At 37.5% G+C, this 23,521-nt stretch overlaps 1 protein-coding gene across 3 annotated transcripts in view; it reads left to right on the top strand.

Moving 5' to 3' along the window:
• The window catches only part of TMTC4 (transmembrane O-mannosyltransferase targeting cadherins 4), a 49,770-nt gene that overhangs the window by 19,855 nt on the left and 6,394 nt on the right, over nt 1-23,521 (top strand). For all 3 annotated transcript variants that reach the window (XM_061349288.1, XM_061349287.1, XM_061349289.1), the window contains 9 exons: nt 4,509-4,606; nt 6,589-6,681; nt 10,961-11,122; nt 11,885-12,087; nt 13,966-14,137; nt 14,222-14,353; nt 22,310-22,389; nt 22,563-22,670; nt 22,791-22,932. In XM_061349288.1, coding sequence (XP_061205272.1) covers nt 4,509-4,606; nt 6,589-6,681; nt 10,961-11,122; nt 11,885-12,087; nt 13,966-14,137; nt 14,222-14,353; nt 22,310-22,389; nt 22,563-22,670; nt 22,791-22,932 — 1,190 coding nt within the window. The remainder of the gene's footprint in view (nt 1-4,508; nt 4,607-6,588; nt 6,682-10,960; nt 11,123-11,884; nt 12,088-13,965; nt 14,138-14,221; nt 14,354-22,309; nt 22,390-22,562; nt 22,671-22,790; nt 22,933-23,521) is intronic.

Below are 23,521 nucleotides of genomic sequence, written 5' to 3' on the forward strand. Positions count from 1 at the left end.
TTAGACTGATTACTTCTGTTGGCACATGTGTATCTCATAATAATTAGCACTTATGCAGTGCTATACATTTTCAAATCACTGTTAAAAAGAAAAAAGGAAGGCATTGCTGGATTATGGTCTTTTGTATCTATTTTTCCAGCCTAGTTCACTGAGATTTCTGTAAACTGGGGTGGGGGAGGGAGTGTTGTGTGTACTGACTCAGGAGCATCACAAGATAAAGCGTTTCATAATTGAAATTCTTTCTCTTTGAAGTTTAATCACTGATAAATTTTCATAGTATTGCAACTGTATGTATGACTTTATTGACCTTTTGAGGCTGCAAAAGAAAGCAAAGACAGATGCTGGTTTTCAGAAGGAGATCTAGGTCACAAAATCACAGAATGTTGGAAAGGGACCAACAAGGTTGGAAGGGACCTCAAGGGCATCTGAGCTGACCTGCTCAAACAGGTCACCTAAAGCTGGTTGTACATGACCATGTCCAGACAGCTTCTGAATATCTCCAAGGATGGAGACTCCATAACATCTCTGGGCACCTTGTGCCAGTGCTTGGTCACCCTCTGAGTAAAAGGCGTTTCCTTATGTTCAGACAGCACCTCTTGTGCGTCAGTATCAAAGAGTCATAGAATGGTTAGGGTTGGAAAGAGTCTTAAGATCATCTAGTTCCACCCCCCCTGCCATGGGCAGGGACACTTTCCACCAGACCATGTTTCCCAAAACTCTGTCCAGTCTGGCCTTGAACACTGCCAGGGATGGCACATTCAGAACTTCCTTGGGCAGCCTGTTCCAGCATCTCACCACCCTGACAATAAAGAATTTCTTCCTTCTATTCAGCCTGATTCTCCCCTGTTTAAGTTTCAACTCAGTTTATGCCTATTTTCTCTGGTCCTGGCACTGGGCACCACTGAAAACAGCCTTGCTCTGTCCTCTTTGCACCCTCCATTCAGGTATTTATGTACACTGATGTGATCACCCTCAGCCTTCTCCAGCCTGAACAGTCCCAGCTCGCAGCCTTTTCCTACAGGGGATGTGTTCCAGTCCCTTTGTCATCTTACTGGCCCTTTGTTGGACTTACTCCAGTATGTCCATGGCTCTCATGTACTGGGAAGCACAGAACTGGACACACTGCTCCAGGTGTGGCCTCACCAGTGCTAAGTAGAGGAAAAGGATCCTCTCCCTTGGCCTATTGGCAAGGTTTTGTCTAATGTAGCCCAGGATACCATTAATCCTCTTTCCTGCAAGGGCACATTGCTGACTCATGTTCAATAAATGTGGTGTGCACCAGGATTCTCATGTCCTTGTCTGCCAACGGCTTTCCAGCTGGGTGATCCCCAGCATGTATGGTGCCTGGAGTTGTTCCTCTCTAGGTGCAGGATTTTGCAATTCTCCTTGTTGAATTTGATGAGGTTACTGCTAGCCCATTTCTCCAACCTGTCGAGGTCCTTCTGGATGGCAGCATGGTCCTCTGCTCTGTCAGCCACTCCTTCCAGTTTTGTGTCACACGCAGACTTGCTGAGGCTGCACAAACCTGTATGTCTTTGTTAAAGAGTTAATCGTATCCTTTTATGTCTTAGAGGTTCACCTAAGAAATAGTTTGTCTCACTATTTTGGGTTTTCTTCTGGCTAATTTTGACTAATCAGCTTACTGTTTTGTTTCTTTAGCTTATCCTTTTGTATCTCTTCTTTAAAAGTAGGCATGTTGGCATTGTTTTATTTTATTTGAAGCTTCTGGATTCTCATGTGTTCTTCATGATTTCTCAGAGGTAACAGTAGAGATTACTCTGGGTTGCACAGGACCTGTTGGAGGAAATTTAACCAATTGTTGTAAGTTAAAATAGATAAACTTCTCTATAAAGTCTTATAGTTCACTGTTGTTGCTTTTTGTTCTTGCTCCCTATCTGCTGGTGGTGGGCTTACTACCTGGTTGCAGCTGACCTCATTGTGAAAAAATGAAGCAAAAAGGCAGAGAACACTACTGTTTTCTTGGCACTGTTCATTTACTTTCCCACTGAGTATTGGAATAACTCCTTCCTTGTTGCGGCTCTTCTTACAAATATATCTAAGGAATTGTGGGTTTTGTTCTTCACATACATTACCTTTTCTCATTTTATGATGTGAGCCTTCTGAGTTTGTTTCTGTGTGTGTGCTGCTGTTACACTTGTTCTTGATAATTTGACCTAGTTCCTTTTTTCTTATTACTCTTAACATTTTGAATCATCAAAGCATTTGTGAATCACCAGCTGGTCTCTTACTATATATACTTCCCACTAGCTTCTATGTTAAGATCATTTGTATTTGTGTACTGAAAACTGCTTCTCTGAGAAGTGCTTAGTTGCTCTGACTTACTTTCCACCAATATTTGATTCTGGGAAGAAGACATCTCTCAGTAGAAGAAAGATATTTCAGTGAACTCAGTGAAGTCCATTGGGTTTGTTCACTGTTCTCCCTTTTGCACTTACCAAGATTGGCTGATTGTCAATTTGTGAATACAGTCAATTACTTTGCCTTCCATCTTTGCATTCTATGTAGAGAGTTTATTTCTACATTAAACAAACTAACAAACCCACCAAGCAAACAAACAAAAAAACCCACTGAATCTCAAGAACTGGCTGAACTGGCTGTTGTATTGGCTGAACAGTCTGTTGTATTACAGAATCTGAAGAGTTGAAGAGCTCCTTCAAGGATGTATTTAGGACAGGTTCCTTTTATTCTTAGCAGTACTCTTAGAGCGAATTTTGAACCCTCTTCCCCTATGAACTCCAATCCAACCCTCATTGTTTGGTATAACTCATGTGAACTGGAGTTTCCCCATTACATTTTTTTTCTTAGTTGCAGTGTTTCTTTACTTCAGTCGTTGTGTACTTTGTATTTCCATGTTTTGTACTGGTGTTGTTGAGATCGTATGGCTTCTTTCCTTCAGATGGGTTTCTTTTAACTTTATAACATCTGCACCTCTGATGCTAAGTGTGAGGCTATAATTTGGAGTGGAGGGAGAAGGAACAAATGCCTGCTGGGTGTTGCAGTGATGAATCTCGAACATCTTAATACTTGCGCTGTTGAAGCTTTAAGTCTTAAATAAGAAAGGACTGCTAGAAGCAACCTCAAACCTGGTTTTCTACACATTTTTATGAAAAGTTCTGCTCTCTGCCACAAACGAAGTAGTTTGCCTCAAATGAGAGACGAGACCAATGTCAGCAGATCCTTTTCATGCACACTTGTGGTTATGATTTGTATCTGACCAAACAACACCTGAGCTAGTATACTAGTTTCCCTTTATAATCAGTGAAGAATCAGCTACTTCTCTGAAAGGCAGACCACTGCATTTAATTAGGTAACTTAATCCCTAAAGGTGTCCCCTTCTCTCAGCCAGTGAGAAAGAAAGCCTAGTATACTAGCTTAGGTGTAGGTGCCTACTTCTGCCATTCACCCTTCCCATAGACCGTTATTGAAGTTCTTTTTAAGTACTGAGGTCAAACCTGCATTAGCAGTAGGAAAGAACTGCTCTAGAGATCGGGGAAAGTAGGGAAGGGATCCAGTTAGTGAATGTAGAGTTCAACTTTATTTTTTCACGTGCCAAGTCAAAGATTGGTTCTTGTGATGCCTGTAGAGTCCATGTTGCTTGAACCAAGAAACTGCCTCTGAATGAGCAGAGCACTTCCTTCTGTTGCTTGCACCTGTGGAGTAGAGGTTGTGACAGATATGTTTTATGTGAAGTATCCATGTACTCTGTGTGATAGTACCTTGGCTGAAGTAGGTCTTATTGTTATATTAATCTCAGAAATGCCTGCTTGTAGTACCCAAAATCAGCTACGTGGTGCAGTCTTTAAAGACTCTTTCTTTGAGCAGAAGCTGTACTCTTGATCTCTTAACCCCAGCATTCCTCACCCTGCTGTAAAACTGCTTCCTGAGTGCAAGAACTAACTGCTTCTTTGCTCAGATGCTGAAATTTTTGAGCTCCATGGCATTCCATTGCAGTGCTAATGAAATGACATGAGGTACTTGCTAAATGCAGCAGCCCTGGAGAAGCAGCTCATTGTGCCTTTGTAGATAAGACTACAGTTAAAACAGTTTGCATATGTGATGCTTCATGTGTAACTATGAGAAAGAATTCCTTCTTATTATGGTGGCTTGGAAGAGAGTGGCCAGTAATGATACAGCTCTGGCTAAGGATGATAAATGTGTTTAAATATTGGGAATTAACCTTTGCAGATGATGAATTGTGGAAACTGTGTGAAGCTTCTGCCATTCTAATTAATCTGGCCAAAACATCTAGCAAATAGGGAGATTTGTGATGTCTTTGAGAATAGAAAATGACTGCAATAAAGGGACAAATGCCAGCATATTGCAAGATGTGCCCTATGCTTTTTAAGTCTGTGCATCCAGATCTTGACTGACAGAAAAGACTGTGAGATTACATGCTGTATGTTTTTAAAATTCTAATTTTAATTTAGATTTCTAACTTTACCTTTAAATGTAAAAACCTAATACTGTGGCATGCTTTATTTTGACAGATAAGGAAGGACATAATTTTTCTATATTCTGGGTGTTGGTGAGTGTTATCCTAGGCGCAATAGCCATGCTGTGCAAAGAACAAGGAATTACAATACTGGTAAGAATCCTCTTATTGACTGAATTTTGACCTCAGCATCTGTCAAGTGCAGTTGTAAAGCCTATAAGGATGAATGTGTTCCACAGCTAATCGTATGCACACCTTTTTGTTCTGTTCAGAAAACTAATTAATGTCGACAGAAAGCATTATTCTGGTAGATCTGTCTTGTGTCCCTGCCAATCTGTTGGAATTCTTCTTTTTATCTTTGTAAGCAGGTTGCATATATCTCTTCAGTGCTTTGCAAAATTTAAAAAATATACAGTGTTAGTTTTAATGCATATAATGTCCATTGGTCTTGGTTTTGAATGTAATTTTTGAGATAGGCCTACAAACCTCTTGTGGAAAGCTTATGAACAATGATATAACTGAGGAGAGCATTTTTAAAAGCTACACCGTCTTGCTTTTGGAAGTATACCCATTGTTTATACATTTCTAATAGTGAATCTCTTCCTAATGTCCCTTATTTAAGGATCTGCCTGTCTAAACAGATACAGTTACTGTTCATTTTCATTGTGCTCTTGGTTTTTATTACTTCAGTGAAGACATTCTGTTTTGAGTGATCAAATCATCTACCTGAAATGCTACATCAGTGATTTTTGCATTTTATATACATAGGTCTTTATAGATAAATCAAATTTTTAACTGGCATAACGCGACAGAATCAGAAGAATTCTTTGTAGCAAGGACCTTCTTGTCCTTTCTAACGAAAAAGGAAGAAATAATCACAGAAAACTTCTTGCCTTAGGACATTATTTTTAGTAGATATTTGTAGACTGATGTATTATTCAGAGATGTCTGTAAGCAAAACATAAGGAATTATCTTAAAACGTGGTGCAATTATTTCCTTTAGTGGTATGAAGTAATTATTTGCAATAGCAGACACAGAAATGTTATTTGATCTGGGTTTTTTGTTTGCTCTTGCATTGCTAGGATAATTATATTTATTGTTGTGCTGAGGGGCACAGGTCAGAGGGTGAAAGGATGAATGACATATTAGAAAGATTGCTTGTAGGCTGAATGTATTTTTCAGCAGGATTCTTGCCTTCCTATCTCCATGCTAGTGAACCAAAAACCTTTTAACTGCCAGGTGGCTTTTCTACAAGGAACCATGCCATACTCTAACCTCTCTTCTGTCTTCTCCCTTTGACTGCTAGAAAGAGACTTGAGGCCTCCTAGTGTACTCTTTGCCTCACTTAGAACTATTTTGCTGTGTTTTTATCCGTTTAGTCTTTAGAAAATTGAGGTAATTTCCAAAGTTATTAGAGTATAGGCTAAATATTCAAGAACTGTCAAGGTTGGTGATCACTGAAACATTGAAAAAACGTGGGGAAAATGTTAAATTTGAGTTTTATTGGTCACCTCAACAGAATTACCCCTGGAAATTTTTATTTTTTTTTTGCTTGCTTACCTGGGGGCAGTATCTGCAAGTGGAGTCCTGCCACACACCAAATATGGTCTGGGTTTTAGTATAATTTCAGGAAAAGCAATCCTGGTACCTTTGTTAAATCTTTCAGAGCCTTTTTGGTGAGAATTTATGTACCCTTTAAAAATAGTATTTCTGAAACCTGACAGTCAAAAGATACCATGCTGCACAGCAAAAAATACGTAGAAGGCTTAAAGAAACTCCACCTTACTGACAGAAGCCTTACTTTTGACTGCAGCATTTATGCTGCAGAACATTTAGGAAAGAAGACAGAAAGGAGAATACTGTTGTGACTATGTATATGGGGTCTAGCTTGCTGGTACATGGCATTCCCTGAAGTGTTATTCCATGTAACAGGAGAAACCCCATTACAGTTACATGATATTCTACTCATCTGAGCTCAGGTTTTTAATTTACTATTTTGCTATCATTACTACCAATGTATCTCTGTACTTGTTTGGAATCAGAATTAAGATGCTCAACAACTCACGGCAGAAGTGAAATATAAGATGTGGTCAGCTGCTCCATCTATTCTCTTATTTTTCTTCTTGTTGCTTAGGGCTTGAATGCAATGTTTGATGCACTGGTGATTAACAAGCTAAATGTTTTGGAGCTTATTCAAAGGTCACTACATAAGAACAAGTCGTTGGAGGTGAGTCCTCAGAGGTTTTGTTCACTCTGTGCATTCAGACAGTCATGTACTAAAAGACAAACAACTTCTGACAGTTTTGTGGTTGCTGAGAATTTAAAAAAAAAGGTATTTTCAGTCAGTCTGTGCTATGACATCTTTGCAGCAACACGAGTAGTAATGGGATGGCATTAGACTTGCACTGGATAGTGAAATCCACTCCACACCTCTTTCAACAATATGTTGAAATATAGTGTGGAAGTTTGCTGCTTGATGCAATAAATTCACCAGGGTCAGTAGCTATACATTTGAAATGGTTGTTTAACACAGTTTGGTCAGAGTAAAGAGAGGTGTTTATTCAGATTCTCAAATGAAATAGACATTTGAAAAAGTACATAAAAAAAAATATGTCTACTTTGTCAATCCCACTAAAGTATTAGAATCATAGAATAGTTAGGTTGGAAAGGACCTTAAGATCATCAAGTTCCAACCCCCCTTTATAGGCAGGGACACCTCACACTAAACCATGTGACCCTATTACACTGGGTTGTTGTTTTTTTTTAAGAATACAGATTACCAAACAGGAGACAATTCCTAGTACCTTAAATGTATATATATGTAAGCACTGATCAAATAAGGATAAAATTTCTGACTTTCGTTGATACTTCTGAGTAGCAGAAGTCCTATGGGGCTTTTACATTCCTTTGTAAAGAAATTTACATAGGGAAATCAGTGCAGATGTAATCTCTGGAACTGAAGCAGTAGATTTGACCAAGGACACCTGAGGGGTCCAGGGCAGTAAATTAAGAATGCTGGAGAATTTTGCTATATAATGAGTAATGTTAACAAGCATATGACAAGGAAAGAGTCTAGAGCTGTGGCAGATTAAAGCAGAGTCAGTTCAAAATTAAAGTGATGGGAATAAAAGGTAATAAAGATGACCCTGAAAATAAGTGGCCAGTCAGCCTTACATCAGTGCCTAGTAAGATCATGGAACAAATCCTCCTGGAAGGGGGCCTATAGGGATGCTGGGGAGGGACTCTTCATTAGGGACTGTAGTGATAGGACAAGGGGTAATGGATTAAAACTTAAACAGGGGAAGTTTAGATTGGATATAAGGAGGAAATTCATTCCTGTTAGGGTGGTGAGGCACTGGAATAGGTTGTCCAGGGAGGCTGTGAATGCTCCATCCCTGGCAATGTTCAAGGCCAGGTTGGATGAGGCCTTGGGCGATATGGTTTAGAGCGACATGTCCCTACCCATGGCAGGGGGTTGGAACTTGATGATCTTAAGGTCCTTTCCAACCCGAACTATTCTATGATTCTAAGTTATGTCAAAACATATGAAAGATGAGGGTGATTAGAGAGAGGCAGTATGGCTTCACCAAGGGTAGATTGTTCCTGAATAATCTGGTGGCCTTGTACGATGGAGTGACTGCATCAGTGTACAAGAGAAGAGCTACCGATGTCATCTACCTGGATTTAAGGCCTCTGATATGGTCCCCCACATTTTGCTGCTAAAACTGAGAGGTACATGTTTGATTGATTGACTGTTACATGGATAAAGAATTTGTTGAATGTCCACATCCAAAGAATTACAGTCAATTGTTCAATGCCCAAGTGGAAAGAGTTCATACTTAGGCCACTACTATTTAATATCTTCATCAATGACGTAGTGGAATTGAGTACAGATGAAACAAAGCTGAATGGTGCAGTTGCAAGGAATGGGTGTCATCCAGATGGACCTTGGCAAGCTTGAGCTCATGTGAACCTCATTAAGGTCTTCAAGGCCAAGTGCAAGGGTTCTGCACATGAGTTGGGCAATCCCTGGTATCAGTACAGACTGGGGTATGGATTTGGAGCAGTCCTGTGGAGAAGAACTCGGTGACTCCTAGTGGAAGAAGAATTGGATATGAGCCTGAAATGTGTGCTTGCACCCTAGAAAGCCAACTGTATCCCGAACTGCATAGAAAGAAATGTGGCCAGTAGGTCAAGGTAGGTGATTCTGGCCCTCTGCTCTTGTGAGATCCCCCAGATCCATTTCTGGTGTGGGTGAAAGACATGGACCTGTTACAGCATATCCAGAGAAGGGCAACAAAAAGGTCAGAGGCATGAAGCACCCCTCCTATGAAGAAAGGCTGAGAGAGTTGGGGTTGTTCAGCTTGGAGAAGAGAAGGCTCCAGAAAGACTTTATTGCAGCTCTTCAGTATACTTTAAAAAGGCTTATATAAAAAATGGAGACATTTTTTTTTTTACCAGTGCATGTAGTGATAGGATAAGAGGCAATGGTTTTAAACTGAAAGAGGGCAGATCTAGATTGAATGGGATAGAATTATTTTCAGTTGGAAGGGACCTACATTGGTCATCTACAGTCCAACTGCCTGACCACTTCAGGGCTGACTAAAAGTTAAATCATGTTATTGAGAGCATTGACAACATGTCTGTTGAACACTGACAGGCTTGGGTCATTGACACCTCTCTAGGAAGCCTATTCCACTGTTTGACCAGTAATAAATTCTTTACAATGAGGATGGTGAGACGCTGGAACAGATTGCCTGGAGAAGTGTTCAAGGCCAGGTTTGACAGGGCTTTGAGCAACCTGATCTAGTGAAAGATGTCCCTGTCAATGGCAAAGGATTGGACTAGATGATGTTAGATTCCTTCCAACCCGATCTACTCTATGATTCTGTTAAATGTGTCAGCATCAAACATTTTGGAGGTTAACTTTTTAAGCATGGAGAGCTGAAAGTGTTTTGTTTCCAGTTTGTGACTTCTAAACAGTTCTGTCTGGGTAAAGAAAACATTACATAGCCTTTTTCTTCCTCTTTCAATAGAATCAATTAATTTTACCCCCTGCTACTTTCTTTTTTAATAGAAGTGTATCTAAGACTTCTTGTTTTGTTTAAAGACAGATCTTAAATTCTCATACTTGCTGATTTTTTTCTTCTCTATTAAAACAGGTTTCAGTTTCATGCCAGATTTTAGTTAACTCTAAATCAAAGACAATTAAAAAAACCCCACTTCTTCCACTTTTAAAATTCTGCCTACTAAGAGATTTTTGTGGCAGTTTGTGAAATCTGGCTTTTAAGAAGCTGCATGTACTGTTAAATGAAGCTTGGGATAAGAGGTTTTGTGTAGTTAATCCATCATAAGGCAGTTATAAATTGTCACTGCATAGTTTTCCTTTGTAGCACAATTCTCTTCCAAAAACAGTTTTATAGAAAAGGTTTTCTTATTATACTCATTGTAGTGACTTTGGTTACTGAGATGTATAAGTTGGAAGTAACCATTTGAGAACAAAGGCTAACTTCATGTAAAATCAGCATTACAAAATTCTGTGGCCTTACATGTTCAGCTAAATATTTTATGACGACTCCATTGTCAACTACAGATATGAAAAACCCATCTGAATATTGTTTTCACCTTAACTTTTCCTGAATTAACTTTGCTGTCTGGATATCATGCTGGAGGCTCGGATTTGCATCTCAAAGCTATGACAAGGCTATCAGTATAGTTACTGATTATCCTGTGTGTAGTACCTGCTGGTGAAGCTTAAAGTATCTCTACAGTATACAGAGTTTTTCTTTTCATTTATGCCTGTCATTAGCTTTTTAATCACAGTAGCAATTATGAAAATTTTAATTAATTTTCTAATTCCTCCCACTTTCTAACTATGTTGGGTTTTTGTGATATATATGTAATTTTACCTCCAGAGAGATTTAAGTGGACAAAAACTTTGTGTGATAGTGATAGTCAACTGGATATACCTATTCAAAGCAAAGTTAACAAAGTAGTCATAGAATCATAGAATCACAGAATCATAGAATCAACTAGATTGGAAAAGACCTTTAAGAGCAAGTCAAACCTCTGTCTCATGACTGCCGAGACCTCCACTAAACCATGTCACTAAGTGTCTCATCTACGTCCATTTTAAAAAGACCAATTAAATATGCTATATCCTAAAGGCCACATTCTTCTCAAATTCCTTAACAGAAATTTCTGTGTAAAATTACATCAGCTATAGTTACTGAGGATTTGTAGAAGAGAAGCTTCTTGAATAAAAAAGTTTTCTGATTGAGAAGTAAATGAAAATGCTCCCAAAAGTATTTTGCAGTTCAGCAATGAAAGCATAGTAAAGTTTGAGAGCTTTCTAGTAACTGCAAAAATAATGTCAACTCTAACAGCAAAAATGCCCAGGAATAGCCTCGTCTGAGATAGTGGCCAAAAGGATGAGAATGTAATGGAGAAGATAACAAATAATGTTTTTTATCCGACTTTATTTTTTCTTTCTTTCCTTCCTGTAGAATGCTGGGCTGTTAAAGAAGGGGCTGCTTTTCAGGATAACTCTTCTGATGTCTGGAGGGGCCAGTATACTTTATATACGATGGAGGATTATGGGCACAGGGCCACCGGCTTTCACTGAAGTAGACAACCCTGCTTCATTTGCTGACAGTCTGTTTGTGAGAGTAAGTTGTTTTTATCTGGTCAGCTCAGAACATTTGTCTTTGTCATCAAATTGAATTTTGTTTTCTGTGCTTCAAAGAAACAATAAAGAGGGCAGTCTTCACACTTCAAGATGTGTGATATGTCACCATCACTTGTGCTGCTGTGATGATTTTCTGAATCTTTTTTAATAGTATACCTTGTATATTCTTTGCATTTAATTTAGTATGAAATGCACACATGGAAGTACATTTCCATTTACTTGCTATTTTTCCCATCCATTGAAGGATTTAGCTTTTGCTGATTTTCATCCTTTCTCCACGTACTGTGTTTGACTTTTCATCTGTTCTTTCACAATTGAAGAAAATAGCATAAAGTTCTGGTCTGGTACATTTGAAGTATGTCTTGTCTGGCTGCATTAGGGCTCTTTCTGGAGATGGAGAATGATGGGTGAAGACAGTGGGTGTTTTCTCTTGACATTTTCTCCTATTGTAGGAAATCATTCTTTTTACATGTGGATATTGGTTGGACAGCACAAAATTGCATTTGCCAGTTCTGAATAGCAGAGCCACATAGCTATGATTTAAAAAAAAATAAAATTTAATTTCACAACTGTAAAATAAATGGATATGTAACTAGTTGTAGACTAACAGTATTTAAAATTTTTTAATGTATAAGGTATATTTTGTCATAAGGGAAATGACAGCAGCGAGAAGAAATAAAGTTGCCCCCCTGCCCCTTAAGTTTAGTACCAAGTAAATGTTTGTTTTCTTTCTGACTGACAGGCTATAAACTATAATTACTACTATTCGTTGAATGCATGGTTGCTGTTGTGTCCCTGGTGGCTGTGTTTTGATTGGTCAATGGGCTGCATACCCCTCATTAAATCTGTCAGCGACTGGAGGATAATTGCACTTGCAGCACTTTGGTTCTGCCTAATTGGTCTGATATGCCAAGCTCTGTGCTCAGAAGACAGCCATAAGAGAAGGTAAGAGACAGCAACAAATTTTAAATGCCTGGCCAACTTAAGTACAGTATTATTTTGTTAAATTCACTATTAATAATTTTAACAATTCAGTAGAACTAGTGTCTAGCAAATGCAGTTTAAATAAATATTTATAGCTGTCATTACAGTTTTATCCCAATTTGTGCCCATCACTATACATAGACTACTAGGAAACAGAGTTGGAGGACGAGGTATGCATGGCTACTTTATTTTTTTCCTGAAATGGCATTTTGAGATCCTTAACACTGTAGGTGGTAGAAAGTAGTATGTGCTCAGAACAGAGTAGGAAATGATGTATGTTATGCTTTTGTCCCTACTTCTTATGAGTCATCATCTCTTTTAATCTTCTCCTAATAATGAAAGAGAGATGTGCCTTGACAGGAGGTAGAAATGCTGGCTGTGGCCATACATTAAAAAGTAAAATGCTGATCCACAGTATGTACTGAGGAAAGTACTTGTACTTTACCCAAAGGAACTAAAAAAATTATTGTAAACTGTTCTGTCTCACTAAGGGCTTCTGTTTAACTTTTCACATTCTGTTCCCATGGATTTCATGTATGGTTAATTTCCCAGTTCTTTGAAATTTTTAAACAAGTCAGTCATAGAATTGTAGAATGGTTTGGGGTGTGTAAGGGACTTTAAAGGTCAGCCACTAGACCAGGTTGCTCAAAGACCTATTCATCCTGGCCTTGAACACTTTCAGGAATGGGGCATACACAACTGTGGGCAACTTGTTCCAGTGTCTAACCACCCTCATAGTAAAGAATATCTTCCTATATCTAATTTAAGTTTACCCTCTTTCCATTTAAAGCCATTACCTCTTGTCCCATCATTACATGCTCGTGTAAGAAGTCCCTCTCCAAATTTTTTACAGGCCCCTTTAAGTACTGGAAGGCTCCTCTAAGGTCTCCCTAGAGCCTTCTCTTCTCCTGGCTGAACAGGCCAAACTGTCTCAGCCTGTCCCCATAGGAGATGTGCTCTAGCCTGCTGATCATCTTTGTGGCTCTCCTACAAGTGCTACAAATGATGTTGTACTTTCTAGTAAAAATGCACTCACTGATCCTATATTGCTGAACAGTTTTTAGTAAAAAGTGAAGAAAAAAGTATAGTGAAGGCCTAGGACTCTTGGGGATAAGAGAGTAAAAGGACATATCTACATTACAGTTTAGAGATTATTTGTAATAAATTAGAGTAGAAAACCATCCGTGTGGCCTTTACAACAAACACCTGACACAGGGTTTTACTCACTCATATCATGTCTGTAAAAGTAAGGTACCTAGTCCGAGTTGTTTAAGCTCTGTATAGTCCATCAAGATTTACCTGCTGAGGATTACTCATCCTAAAATAGATAACTAAGGCAAAGAAGACAAACTGCTGTGGAAACATCATAGATTGCTAACTTTCAAGTGGTTAACCACAATGGATTCTACTATTAATGTATTTGTTAGGAAGGAAAGCAATTTCTCGGTAGGATGTGTACCTAAGCTGCTTCTTTAACAGCAACCTATATTTTTCCCCTCTTACTGGCATCCTAGTTCCAAAAATAGACAGGTAGCTTTTCCCTGCCTGTGTATTTTAAATAGGAATTATGTAATTAATGTGTAATTGGGCTGTTTTCTGGCCCGGAAGCATGAACATTACTTCTCTGGAAATTACAGCTAGGATTTTAAAAGTGCCTGATGGAGTGTCAAAACCTCATGGAAATTTATGTTTTGTTAGTAGCTCTCAAAAGCTGCATTTGAATGCCCTCTTCCATATGCATATCCTTCTACAACATTTAAATAATGTTTATATGTTAAATGGAAAAGGTACTTTTGTTAAGATTTGTGGTTAATTTAAGTATCTGTTTCTTGTTTGCAGAATTCTTACACTGGGACTTGGATTTCTTATTATCCCTTTTCTTCCTGCAAGTAATCTGTTCTTCCGAGTAGGCTTTGTTATTGCAGAGAGAGTTATCTACCTCCCCAGTATTGGATATTGTATTCTGTTTACATATGGATTTAGTCTCTTGAGTAAGCAAGCCAAGAAAAAGGTACCATCAAAACAATCAGTAAAGTTGATGATGAAGTGCTTCAGATGAATGGTTTCTTTCTTAACTTGTCTCTCTTTCCTTAAGAAAATTCTTGCTGTGGCAGTTCTTGGAATCTTGTTGATAAATGTTATGCGCTGTGCAGTCCGCAGCAATCAGTGGAGGTCAGAAGAACAGCTTTTTAGGAGCGCACTCTCTGTGTGCCCTCTGAATGCAAAAGTAAGTGACTTGTGTGGACTTTAATCTTTTTTAAGTGTTTTGAGATTTGGGATAGAGGAGGCATTGTGCATGGTTAATATATTATGTTACTCACAGTGTTTATTGATGCAAGAATATTACATTGACAGGTTGGTCACCTAAGTTACAGTGAGAGCATAGTCAAAATACCAGACAGTGCAAATTACAATATTGTAATTCAGAACTTGGGGGTAAGAGAGGAGAGGGAGAAGAGGGAATACACCTCAGGAAAGGCATCCAGTCAAATTTGATATACCGTTAATAAAATCTACTGAAACAATTGTGCATGTAATTGCAAGTTATTACAAAATATCAAAAGGAAAGTAAGTTGTAGTAAGTTGTAGTAAGTTGTAGCAATGGATTCACCAGCATAATGCCTGTGCTATATTTTTACAATCCTTTCTGTGTGCCTTCCAGTGGTATATGTAGCAAACACAGTTAAGGGACAAAGCAGCATATTGTCAGTGTAATTTCAGGATGTGGGGGTAAAATATTTACTTCCACATCTGCTCTCTTACAGTGGCTGAACGGCATGGACATTAAGGAAAACTGCAGTATTCCTGCAAAGTTTAGTGAGGGAACAGGAAAGAGGGTGGGACTGTGTAGGATGTTTCACTGGGCTGAACACCAGTGTTTGGCATAGTAGACCGAATCTAGCTTGCCAACAGAGGTGACCTCCACAGCAGTCCTTTGACAGCTGAGAGTGTAATCTGTTGGAGCATACCACATGGCCCTCATGTCTGAATTTTAGCAGAGACTGTATTTGAAGAGCCTTGAAATAGGAATGTACAGCTTGTCAATACAAATACATTGATGTCTTAAAAGATTAGATTTCTGCAGTCGAGAGTGGCATCTAGACAATACAGATCAAGACACAGAGTTTAAAAAGGAACTTGTGAATGCTCAACTTTGCAAAAAGAGAATGATAAGCCTAGCATCTAGTGGAATGCAAATATGCATCAGTGAGTTGTAAAAAACATATATGGCCAATACGTACAAGATGGTGATGTAGTTCAACAGTCTCAGGTTTCAATACATAGAAAAAGAGCTGTTGTATTTTATTGTGTGGCAGTGGTAGGCAACCATCTTTTTAATGATGACCTCAGTATATCTTGTCTTCTGGATGACAAGTGCATACTATAAATGGAGCAAATGCAATCTGTTTCTTTGTGTGTAACTCCATCCGTCTGCCATGGTAAGAGTGCTTTAGACAGATCTGTACTCTTTGCCTGTGCTCCAAGCTCCTTGGACTCAAGCCATGTTTGGCTGGGAAGCTGTGTGGCTGTGTTCACACAGTGCTGTGCTTGAGCCGATAAGCTGTATGCAAGCTATTGAACTAATGCAGTTGGTTCAAAGCCAACTAGTGTACAGGGAAAATGAGCTTGTGTTTGTCAACACTGGGCTGTGTAGACACGCCTGAGCTGCAGTGCTGCTAGTGACAGCTTGCTCAAATGGAAAGCGTGGTGATGTGAACAGGGAGGGGTTTGTAGGTTCACATTCAAATTTTGCTGGAGTAACTTTGAAATCACAGTAGTAAGCAGCTTTCCTAGGGAACAACATTAGGGAATCCATGGTGAAAACCAGTCTGTTTTTTTTTCTTTATGGTTTCAGCTACATTTATTCAATTTTGACAAAAGTAAATGTACAAATTGGGTCTAGGTTCTATTGTGGTCTTCTGTTGTCGTCTTAAAACTGCAGGCTTTCTTTATAAATGACTCCACAGGACCTTCTTTGACTGGCCTGTTTTATTTCAGTGGGTGGCTGATGCAGACCAAAAGATGGAACACAGATAATAGCTTTTGCTTGTTCTTAGACATCTTTAATATGTGTAATATGGTCATGCTTTATTTCCTTAATGTAGCCAGCGTGCCAGATTCTCCAGGTGTCCCCCAGCTAGCAACAAAAGCTGCAGCTCCTAGTTTATGTTCTGTGGTACAGCTCTTCAATTCCAAATTGTCTGTCTGTGAGCAATGTGAAGTAAACTTACCTTAATTCTAAGTAACAGGTAGTTACAGAGGTGCCTTCTCTTATTTAAAGACTAATCTTTAAACTTCTGTTTAGATAGAGGTGTGGAAACTGCATTAAATTAGACTGTCCTTCATAGTAATGAATCTGTCCTCTTGAGTGATGGATGCATCTAGCTTGAGGATGAAATTTAGCATCAACTTTGATAAATGTTGCACAATGATTTTAAAATTCAGTGGAAATAATCAGGTATCATAATAAAGTTACAGAAATTTTTATTAAAAAAAAAGTTTGCAGTACAGATTTCAGCTGTCTTAAATATTTAAAAAATATTTGAAATATTATTTATTTTAAATATTTAAAATATTTTGTTATATTTGTTATGTATGTCATATAGATTATTTTTTTATTTATTTATTCTTTTTTAAGAGAGAGAAAGAAGCATGTTACAGATCTGGACAGGTTAAACATGTCCAGGATTATGCCACAAATTTGAACTTGAATGGTCCTGCACTTAAACTGGTTTCAGAGGTTGTTAGACTGAAACAGTATGCATTTTTAATATATTTGGACATATTTTTCTTAGCTGAATGGAAGGTCCCTGAATACTGATTCCATTTCCTCATACCACCTTTATTCAAAGCTTATAGATTGACTTAATTCCTGGAGCTCAGTGGTTATATACACCAGTATGAGTTAGAACCAGGCCTGTGTTGTTTATGCTAAAGCAAATTTTGTGAACAGTTACAGAGACTGTTTTCTCCAGCTATGTTGATTGTGTGTTACTGGTCAGAGCAGGTTTTATAAATAGGTAGTTTATAAATTTGGAATATTTCAGTACTACTGGTTTAAAAGGCTCACTGGATCCAGTTTGGCATCTTTTCATTTGGTGTTTTTATGTTGCAAACTTAGTTTATCCTGGAGTGCTTTGCTGAAGTACTGGAATATCTAATCATAGGCTATGATAAATGCTGTTTCACCATATCAGACTACTGGCTTGGATTTATCTCCTTAGCTTTAGACATCTACATCTGACAGAGTCAGCCAGGCTCCCTTTATAACTGGGGAGGAGAAACTGTCCCTTTCAGCATGTGGTTCATCATTAGCTTGGACTACATGACTGATGTAGTCCAGAAAGACTGCATCCTAGATCAGTGTCCTTATCTCCACTGATGATAAAAGAAATCCTAAAGCAGATACGGATACATAAGGTTGTGTGAGATTTTGCCCTTGTTCTAATGCTGTTCACTGATTCTAGGCATTACTTTAATGCTCCTCACCTTCTGATTGTTTCTTTTAATTTTAAAGATTATTCCCAAAATTGTGATCTTACTGCTTTTTTTGCTGTTGGAATTGTTTGCACTTTTGGAAGTGCCAAGTTACTTTTTCTCAGCTTTTAGCAAAGCCACGTCGGTTTTTAAGAATCTAGAAATGGTGTTTATTTCTGGATGACTTCCTCTAAATAATTATCTAAATAAATTGCAATTGCATTGTTAAATACATTGGGAAATAGCCACCATTTTTCTTTTCCTGGATTTGGAATAAGTGAATTTAAATGATTTTGAATTGTTAATATTCTGTATGCAGTCTCTGCAGTCTCCTAGCTATTGTTTTTTTTTTCTTAAAGAATAGAAATTCATAAACATAATTTTTAAAAAACATTTCACTAGCAACTTTTCTACAATAATAAACAAGGAAGTTACAATATTCCCAGCAGAATGTGTTACTAACCAGTCTGTTTTGACATACTAAGGGTAGTAACTTTGTACTTGACGCTTTATCAGATTGTAATTGTTACAGATACGAATTTGTCAAAGACAAGTTACGCTAATACTGAAAATGTACTGCAGAGTTTGAGACTACTTTCTATACTTTCTTAAAAGGGATTGTAAAACTTCTTTATGGCAGAACAACGTTTAGTGCTGTTTAAGGATTCATGAAGCTGATCTAGACAGCATTTCCTTTAGATGCTGAGAATTTCTTTCTATGCTATGTATTAAATATCTTCTGCAGAATTTGCCTTTAAGTGCTGTGGGCTATATTTATAGCTCCTCTCTGCAGTGTTTTGCCACACAGACAGCATTTTAGATGTAAATTTTTTTTATACAAGCACAGTCATACCTAAGAAATTTTAGACAACTTTAACCACACAAAATATGATGTTCAGAAAGGCTTTATTATTATAGAAAACAGAATTCCAGTAGCAGAGGAAAGAATGTTTGATGGAAAAAGCCTCCATTGAACAGAACCATCTGCATGTTTCTGTACAGATTTTGACATCTGTGCTTTGCTTCCATCCTTCTCAACAAATGTTCGTATTTGCTGCAAAAGTGATTATAAGCAGTTAGGAAGAGAGAATAAAAGAGTTGATAATAGTAGTACTCCAACTGAGGGGGTGTACCTCCTGGAAGATGATATTGCATTTCAATTTCTTCCTACACTGCTTTGAGTAAAAAAAAAAATCAAAAAAAATCTGTTTGACAGGAAATTTGGTTTTGTACAGAAAAATATAGTTTTTCTCCCTCATTTAAATGTGTGTGCACATTTAAACTCTTAAATAAGAGTTCAAGCACTGTGTGTCTAACATAGTATGATACACTTTTTTATACTAGGTTCTTAGGCCAACTGAGGTATTGCAAACAAACAGAGTCAGTTCTTTGGCTAGGCTATGGTGCCATGGTTAACTTTAAAAAACACATGCCTGTTGAGTTCAACTAGGTTCTACCTTATAGTACTTTTACATAATTGCCCTGAGAGAATATTGTGTTGTTTATGCATCCTAAGAAATGCTCTTTTTAGCACAACTACTGTAATTACCTGTTTAAGATTTGATAAAGGAGCATGTGGGCATAATGTAATAGGTCATTTCCCGTTAATATCTATCTTTAATCATTTAATAACAAAAGGTTATGTCTGCTCTTAAGTGTTTAATCAGGAAAGGAAAATCCTCCCTCCAAGGCTGGCATGCACAGTGTCTGTCAAAGGCAGAACCACCACATCTCTAGAGATAAAATGTAAAACATCACACTGGCTCCTCATTTTTTAAAGCCCAGGTTCTTTCTGCGCATTGGTATATAGAAAGTGCCTGTGTCCTCATGTTGTGCAGTCAGGGGTCTAGTAGAAGTCAAGGAGCGTTACAGCCTCGTGCTTAGCAGAGGGCAGATAGTTATTGTAGGCCTAGTTTGGGAGAGCAGAGCTAAATGCTGAGCTTGGCATCTCCCTGTCATGGCCAGTGAAGTAAGAAGCATGACTGTATGGCAAAAGGCACCTGCACCTCTCAAATGACTGTGTGTGCCTGAACACCCTTTGCTGACTGTTCTTAAGGGCAGGATGTTACTGCATGCTATAATCCGTTGTAAAGCTGGTTTTGTCACTGGATGTTTATGGCAGGCTGAGGAATTCTTTTGGCATGTTTTAGTTTTTCTTCCCTCCTTTGTTACCACCACATTAAGATAACTAGAGCTACAGTTTCACCTGAAGGAAAATCAGGAAACCTACATGTAACAGGACCTCTTCATTTTCAGCTACTGTATAGAAACATTGTTTCCTTTCACACAGAAGCTATATCTAAGAACAGAAGAAATACACCATTAAAAATGCTAATAGTTCATTTAAATGGTTTTGCTCTCAGTTTTAATATAGTATGTCTATTTAGTTCCGTTCATAAAATATACATGTACACTTAGTATTTCATTTGATGTTTTGACTTGAGAGAATTGGCATCTCTCAGGCTTCTGCAGTGTACATAACTGTGTACATGAGACATATATTCTTGCTACTGCTGTTGCTTTTGAGCTAGAAATTGATATGAAGAAGTTACATGTTTTTAAAAAAAAAAGAGTAAACAGAATCAGAAAGTAAAATGCGGACTGTTTCCTAACACAAGACAATTGACAGGGGAAAGACTGAGTGGTTGGTTTATACCAAGGTTTTTCGCATATGCTCTGTCCCCAGCCTTTAATAAAATTTCTTTTTTTCAGTAATGCTTATGACTTTTGTTAAAAAAACAAACAAAAAGCCTCTTAAAGGTTAAATATAATCTTGTTTGCTGATATTGAAGGGTGAAGTCAGGTATTTTAGGGGCCAATACATATTATTGAGTGAAATCATTCCGTATTTCTGTTTTGCCACAATTTATCTGGAAACACAGCAAGGTTTGATAACTGAATTTGCTATGAATAAATTCTGAGCCTGTAAACTTTAGCATATATAATGAGAGCAATCCAGTGTGGTAAGAATGATATCATAGTGTACTGACAAATTTCTGGAAGAGTTATACAAATAGAACTCAGTCCTAAGAAACACCTTTTAAGGTATATCATGTTATTTTAATGACTCCTGGAAAAACAATGCTATTCTGTTTTTTTCTTGACACCATCAACTGATCTTTAGGAATACCTGTGTCTTGATATTAAAGTACCATTCTGTTGCTGCTTTGCCATGGGCCTTGACATATTTTTATGAATGTTAAATAGAAGTGCCTGGATATTTTATTTTGTTTCCTGGGAGCCATGCTACAACTGCTTTTATAGGATGCTGAATTTGTGTACGATTTTGTATCTAGCAGCCTGAGGAGCTGCTTCTGTGTATGTTTAGTAAGCTTTATAGCATCCTCGCTGTCTGTAGAACCAGTGAAACTATTTTTTCACTGATTTTGGAAAGCACGGAAAATGTTCTTAACTTTATTTGTTGATGACTACTGCATAGTCACAGTCACATAGAGATGGAATTCAATAATTAAATAACATAACAAGCGAGTTCAAATATAATTGTGTGTATCATATCAATAGATCCCAGGTAGTGTGCCAAATGCAATTAGGATTTTGCCTCTGATGAACACATCAGATAGAATCCTTTTTTGAATGTAGGTGAATTAGAGTTTTCTAAATGCATTACAGACTTATCTTTTTGTATGTCAATCTGAAGTAATTCCTGCATAGTGTCTTTGAAAAGATTTAAATTAGATTTTCAAAGTATGGAAGAAATTGCAGTAAGTGTTTGTTTCAGATGAAGTATATAAAATTTTATTTCAAATAGTAAGGTGATTTAAGTAATGAGTTCTGATCTAGTTGCCAAAAAGTCTGTTTTCAGGAGTCAAAATCTACTGTACTGTTAAATATGCAGATAGTTTAATTCGGTTTCCTTGATCTGTAGTTCAGGGTGATTTAAGTACTCACAGTACTTTGCTGTTATTTCTAAACTTGAGTCTTCCCTTTGATCAGGTAATGTAGTCTTCTGAGAGCTGCCTTAAAGTAGGATTCAAGATGCTTTCCAACTGAGATTTGTCCTGAAATATGTTTTTTCCTATCTAGTCTGTGCCATAAGTTCAGATGATATGTTTTCTTCCCTGTAGGTGTATCTCAAAGCTTTAAATCCTTTCTTCGTTCCCTGCTTTTTAACAGGCAAGGTCTCGAACATGTTGCTATATACATTTATTTCAGAAAGGCTTTTTGATGGATTTTTATCCCAAGACAATAGTGTGCATGTTTGTTATTTTTCCTTTGGTTTTGAAATATGTAGCTTAGTTTTTCTGTTAGTGTTGAGCTTCTTCTAGTTAATGCTATAGCGAAAGCAAAGTTCAGATAACATTTACATTGCTGTAGTGTTTATTCTGCTATGGTAGATTTGAGTCTGGCTTTCTCTTACGTATCTGACAAATAAATGAAATTAAGAGCAGGAGGTCTCCATATAAAGAGTCTTATGGAAAGTATAGTGACCTCATTTATAAAATCAGGAAGTGAATAGCCTTTAGCTGGAACAGAGAAGTTGATTTATTAATTTATTCTTCAGATTTTTGTCTTGCTATCTTCATCATATGTATTGTCTAGTCTTAAGTATCTGACTACAGCAGAAAACAGCAGTGAATGATGGAGGAGCTGACTGTTTTTTTTGGAGTGAAAATGTTTAGCAGTTTGGCTTCACAAAATATCTGACTGTGTTAACATCTGGTACAACGTTCATCTGTGTTTTCAGGTGCACTACAATGTTGGCAAAAACCTGGCTGACAAAGGAAATCAAAGTGCTGCAATCAAATACTACAGAGAGGCTGTAAGGTATTAGGAATTTTACTGCTTTAATGATCGATCCTAAAATTTCTTTCATGTTCAACATGAAGAAAATGCTTAGGTATTCATTTTCATGACCTGCAGCATTGCAGAGCTATCAATTTGCATATAGTAATACATGTTCCATATGTAATAATCATCTCTTAAATTTTAAATTTTAGGTTGAATCCTAAATATGTACATGCCATGAACAACCTTGGAAATATTCTGAAAGAAAGAAATGAGCTCCAAGAAGCAGAGGAGTTGCTGTCCTTAGCTGTACAAATACAGTATGTTTAGAACAGTGCTAAGCAGTATTTTGCACCGAGCAGAAATGATACAATCAATAGGATCTTGTGTTCTAAATGCTCAATTTTTCTCTCTCTTCTTTTTTTTCCCCATTTGCCCAGACCTGATTTTGCTGCTGCATGGATGAATCTAGGAATAGTACAGAACAGTTTAAGAAGGTTTGAAGAGGCAGAGCAAAGCTACTGGACAGCAATTAAACACAGAAAAAAATATCCAGATTGTTACTACAATTTAGGGCGGTTGGTAAGTGCTTTTGAATAAATTACATCTGTGATAGGAATCTCTGTGTGTGTGCATATAATGAAAAAAAAAATCTACTGTGCTGTTAAATATTCTGATAGTTTAATTTGGTTTCCTTGATTTGTACTTCAGGGTGATTTAATATTTTTGATAGTTTTTCCTATTGCTTTCCCAGCATACTTCCTTCCATAGCAACCTTCTGTAGTCCTAATTTTTTCATACAGAGAGGTACAATCAAAAATATAGATTGTGGTATTTTGTTCAAACTATATTATTAGTCATTTCCCAATATTAGACTGTTTTCAATCATACTTGTATTGCTAGGTAGTAGAACTATGCCCTAAAAAAATTAATTTAGATTCTTGGAAATGGTAAGTAAATATTTACTTATTCTCTTGTGTAGACTTCCAGATTCTATGCTGGTTTTCTTCCCTATCTTATTGGTACATGCATATGTGAAAACAAGCCTGGGTGCCAGGGAAAAGCAGGTTAAAATTAGTATATAGCACTCTCTCTTCCATACTACCATAGTATTCTTTTTACATTTCACATTTTTGTCTCTAAAAACAAGTTCTATTAGAATGGAATATCT

This window comes from Neopsephotus bourkii, unplaced genomic scaffold, assembly GCF_033783945.1.
Source record: "Neopsephotus bourkii isolate Nb327-2 ecotype Australia unplaced genomic scaffold, CSIRO-AGI_Nbou_v1 NB_398, whole genome shotgun sequence".
NCBI lineage: Eukaryota > Metazoa > Chordata > Aves > Psittaciformes > Psittacidae > Neopsephotus > Neopsephotus bourkii.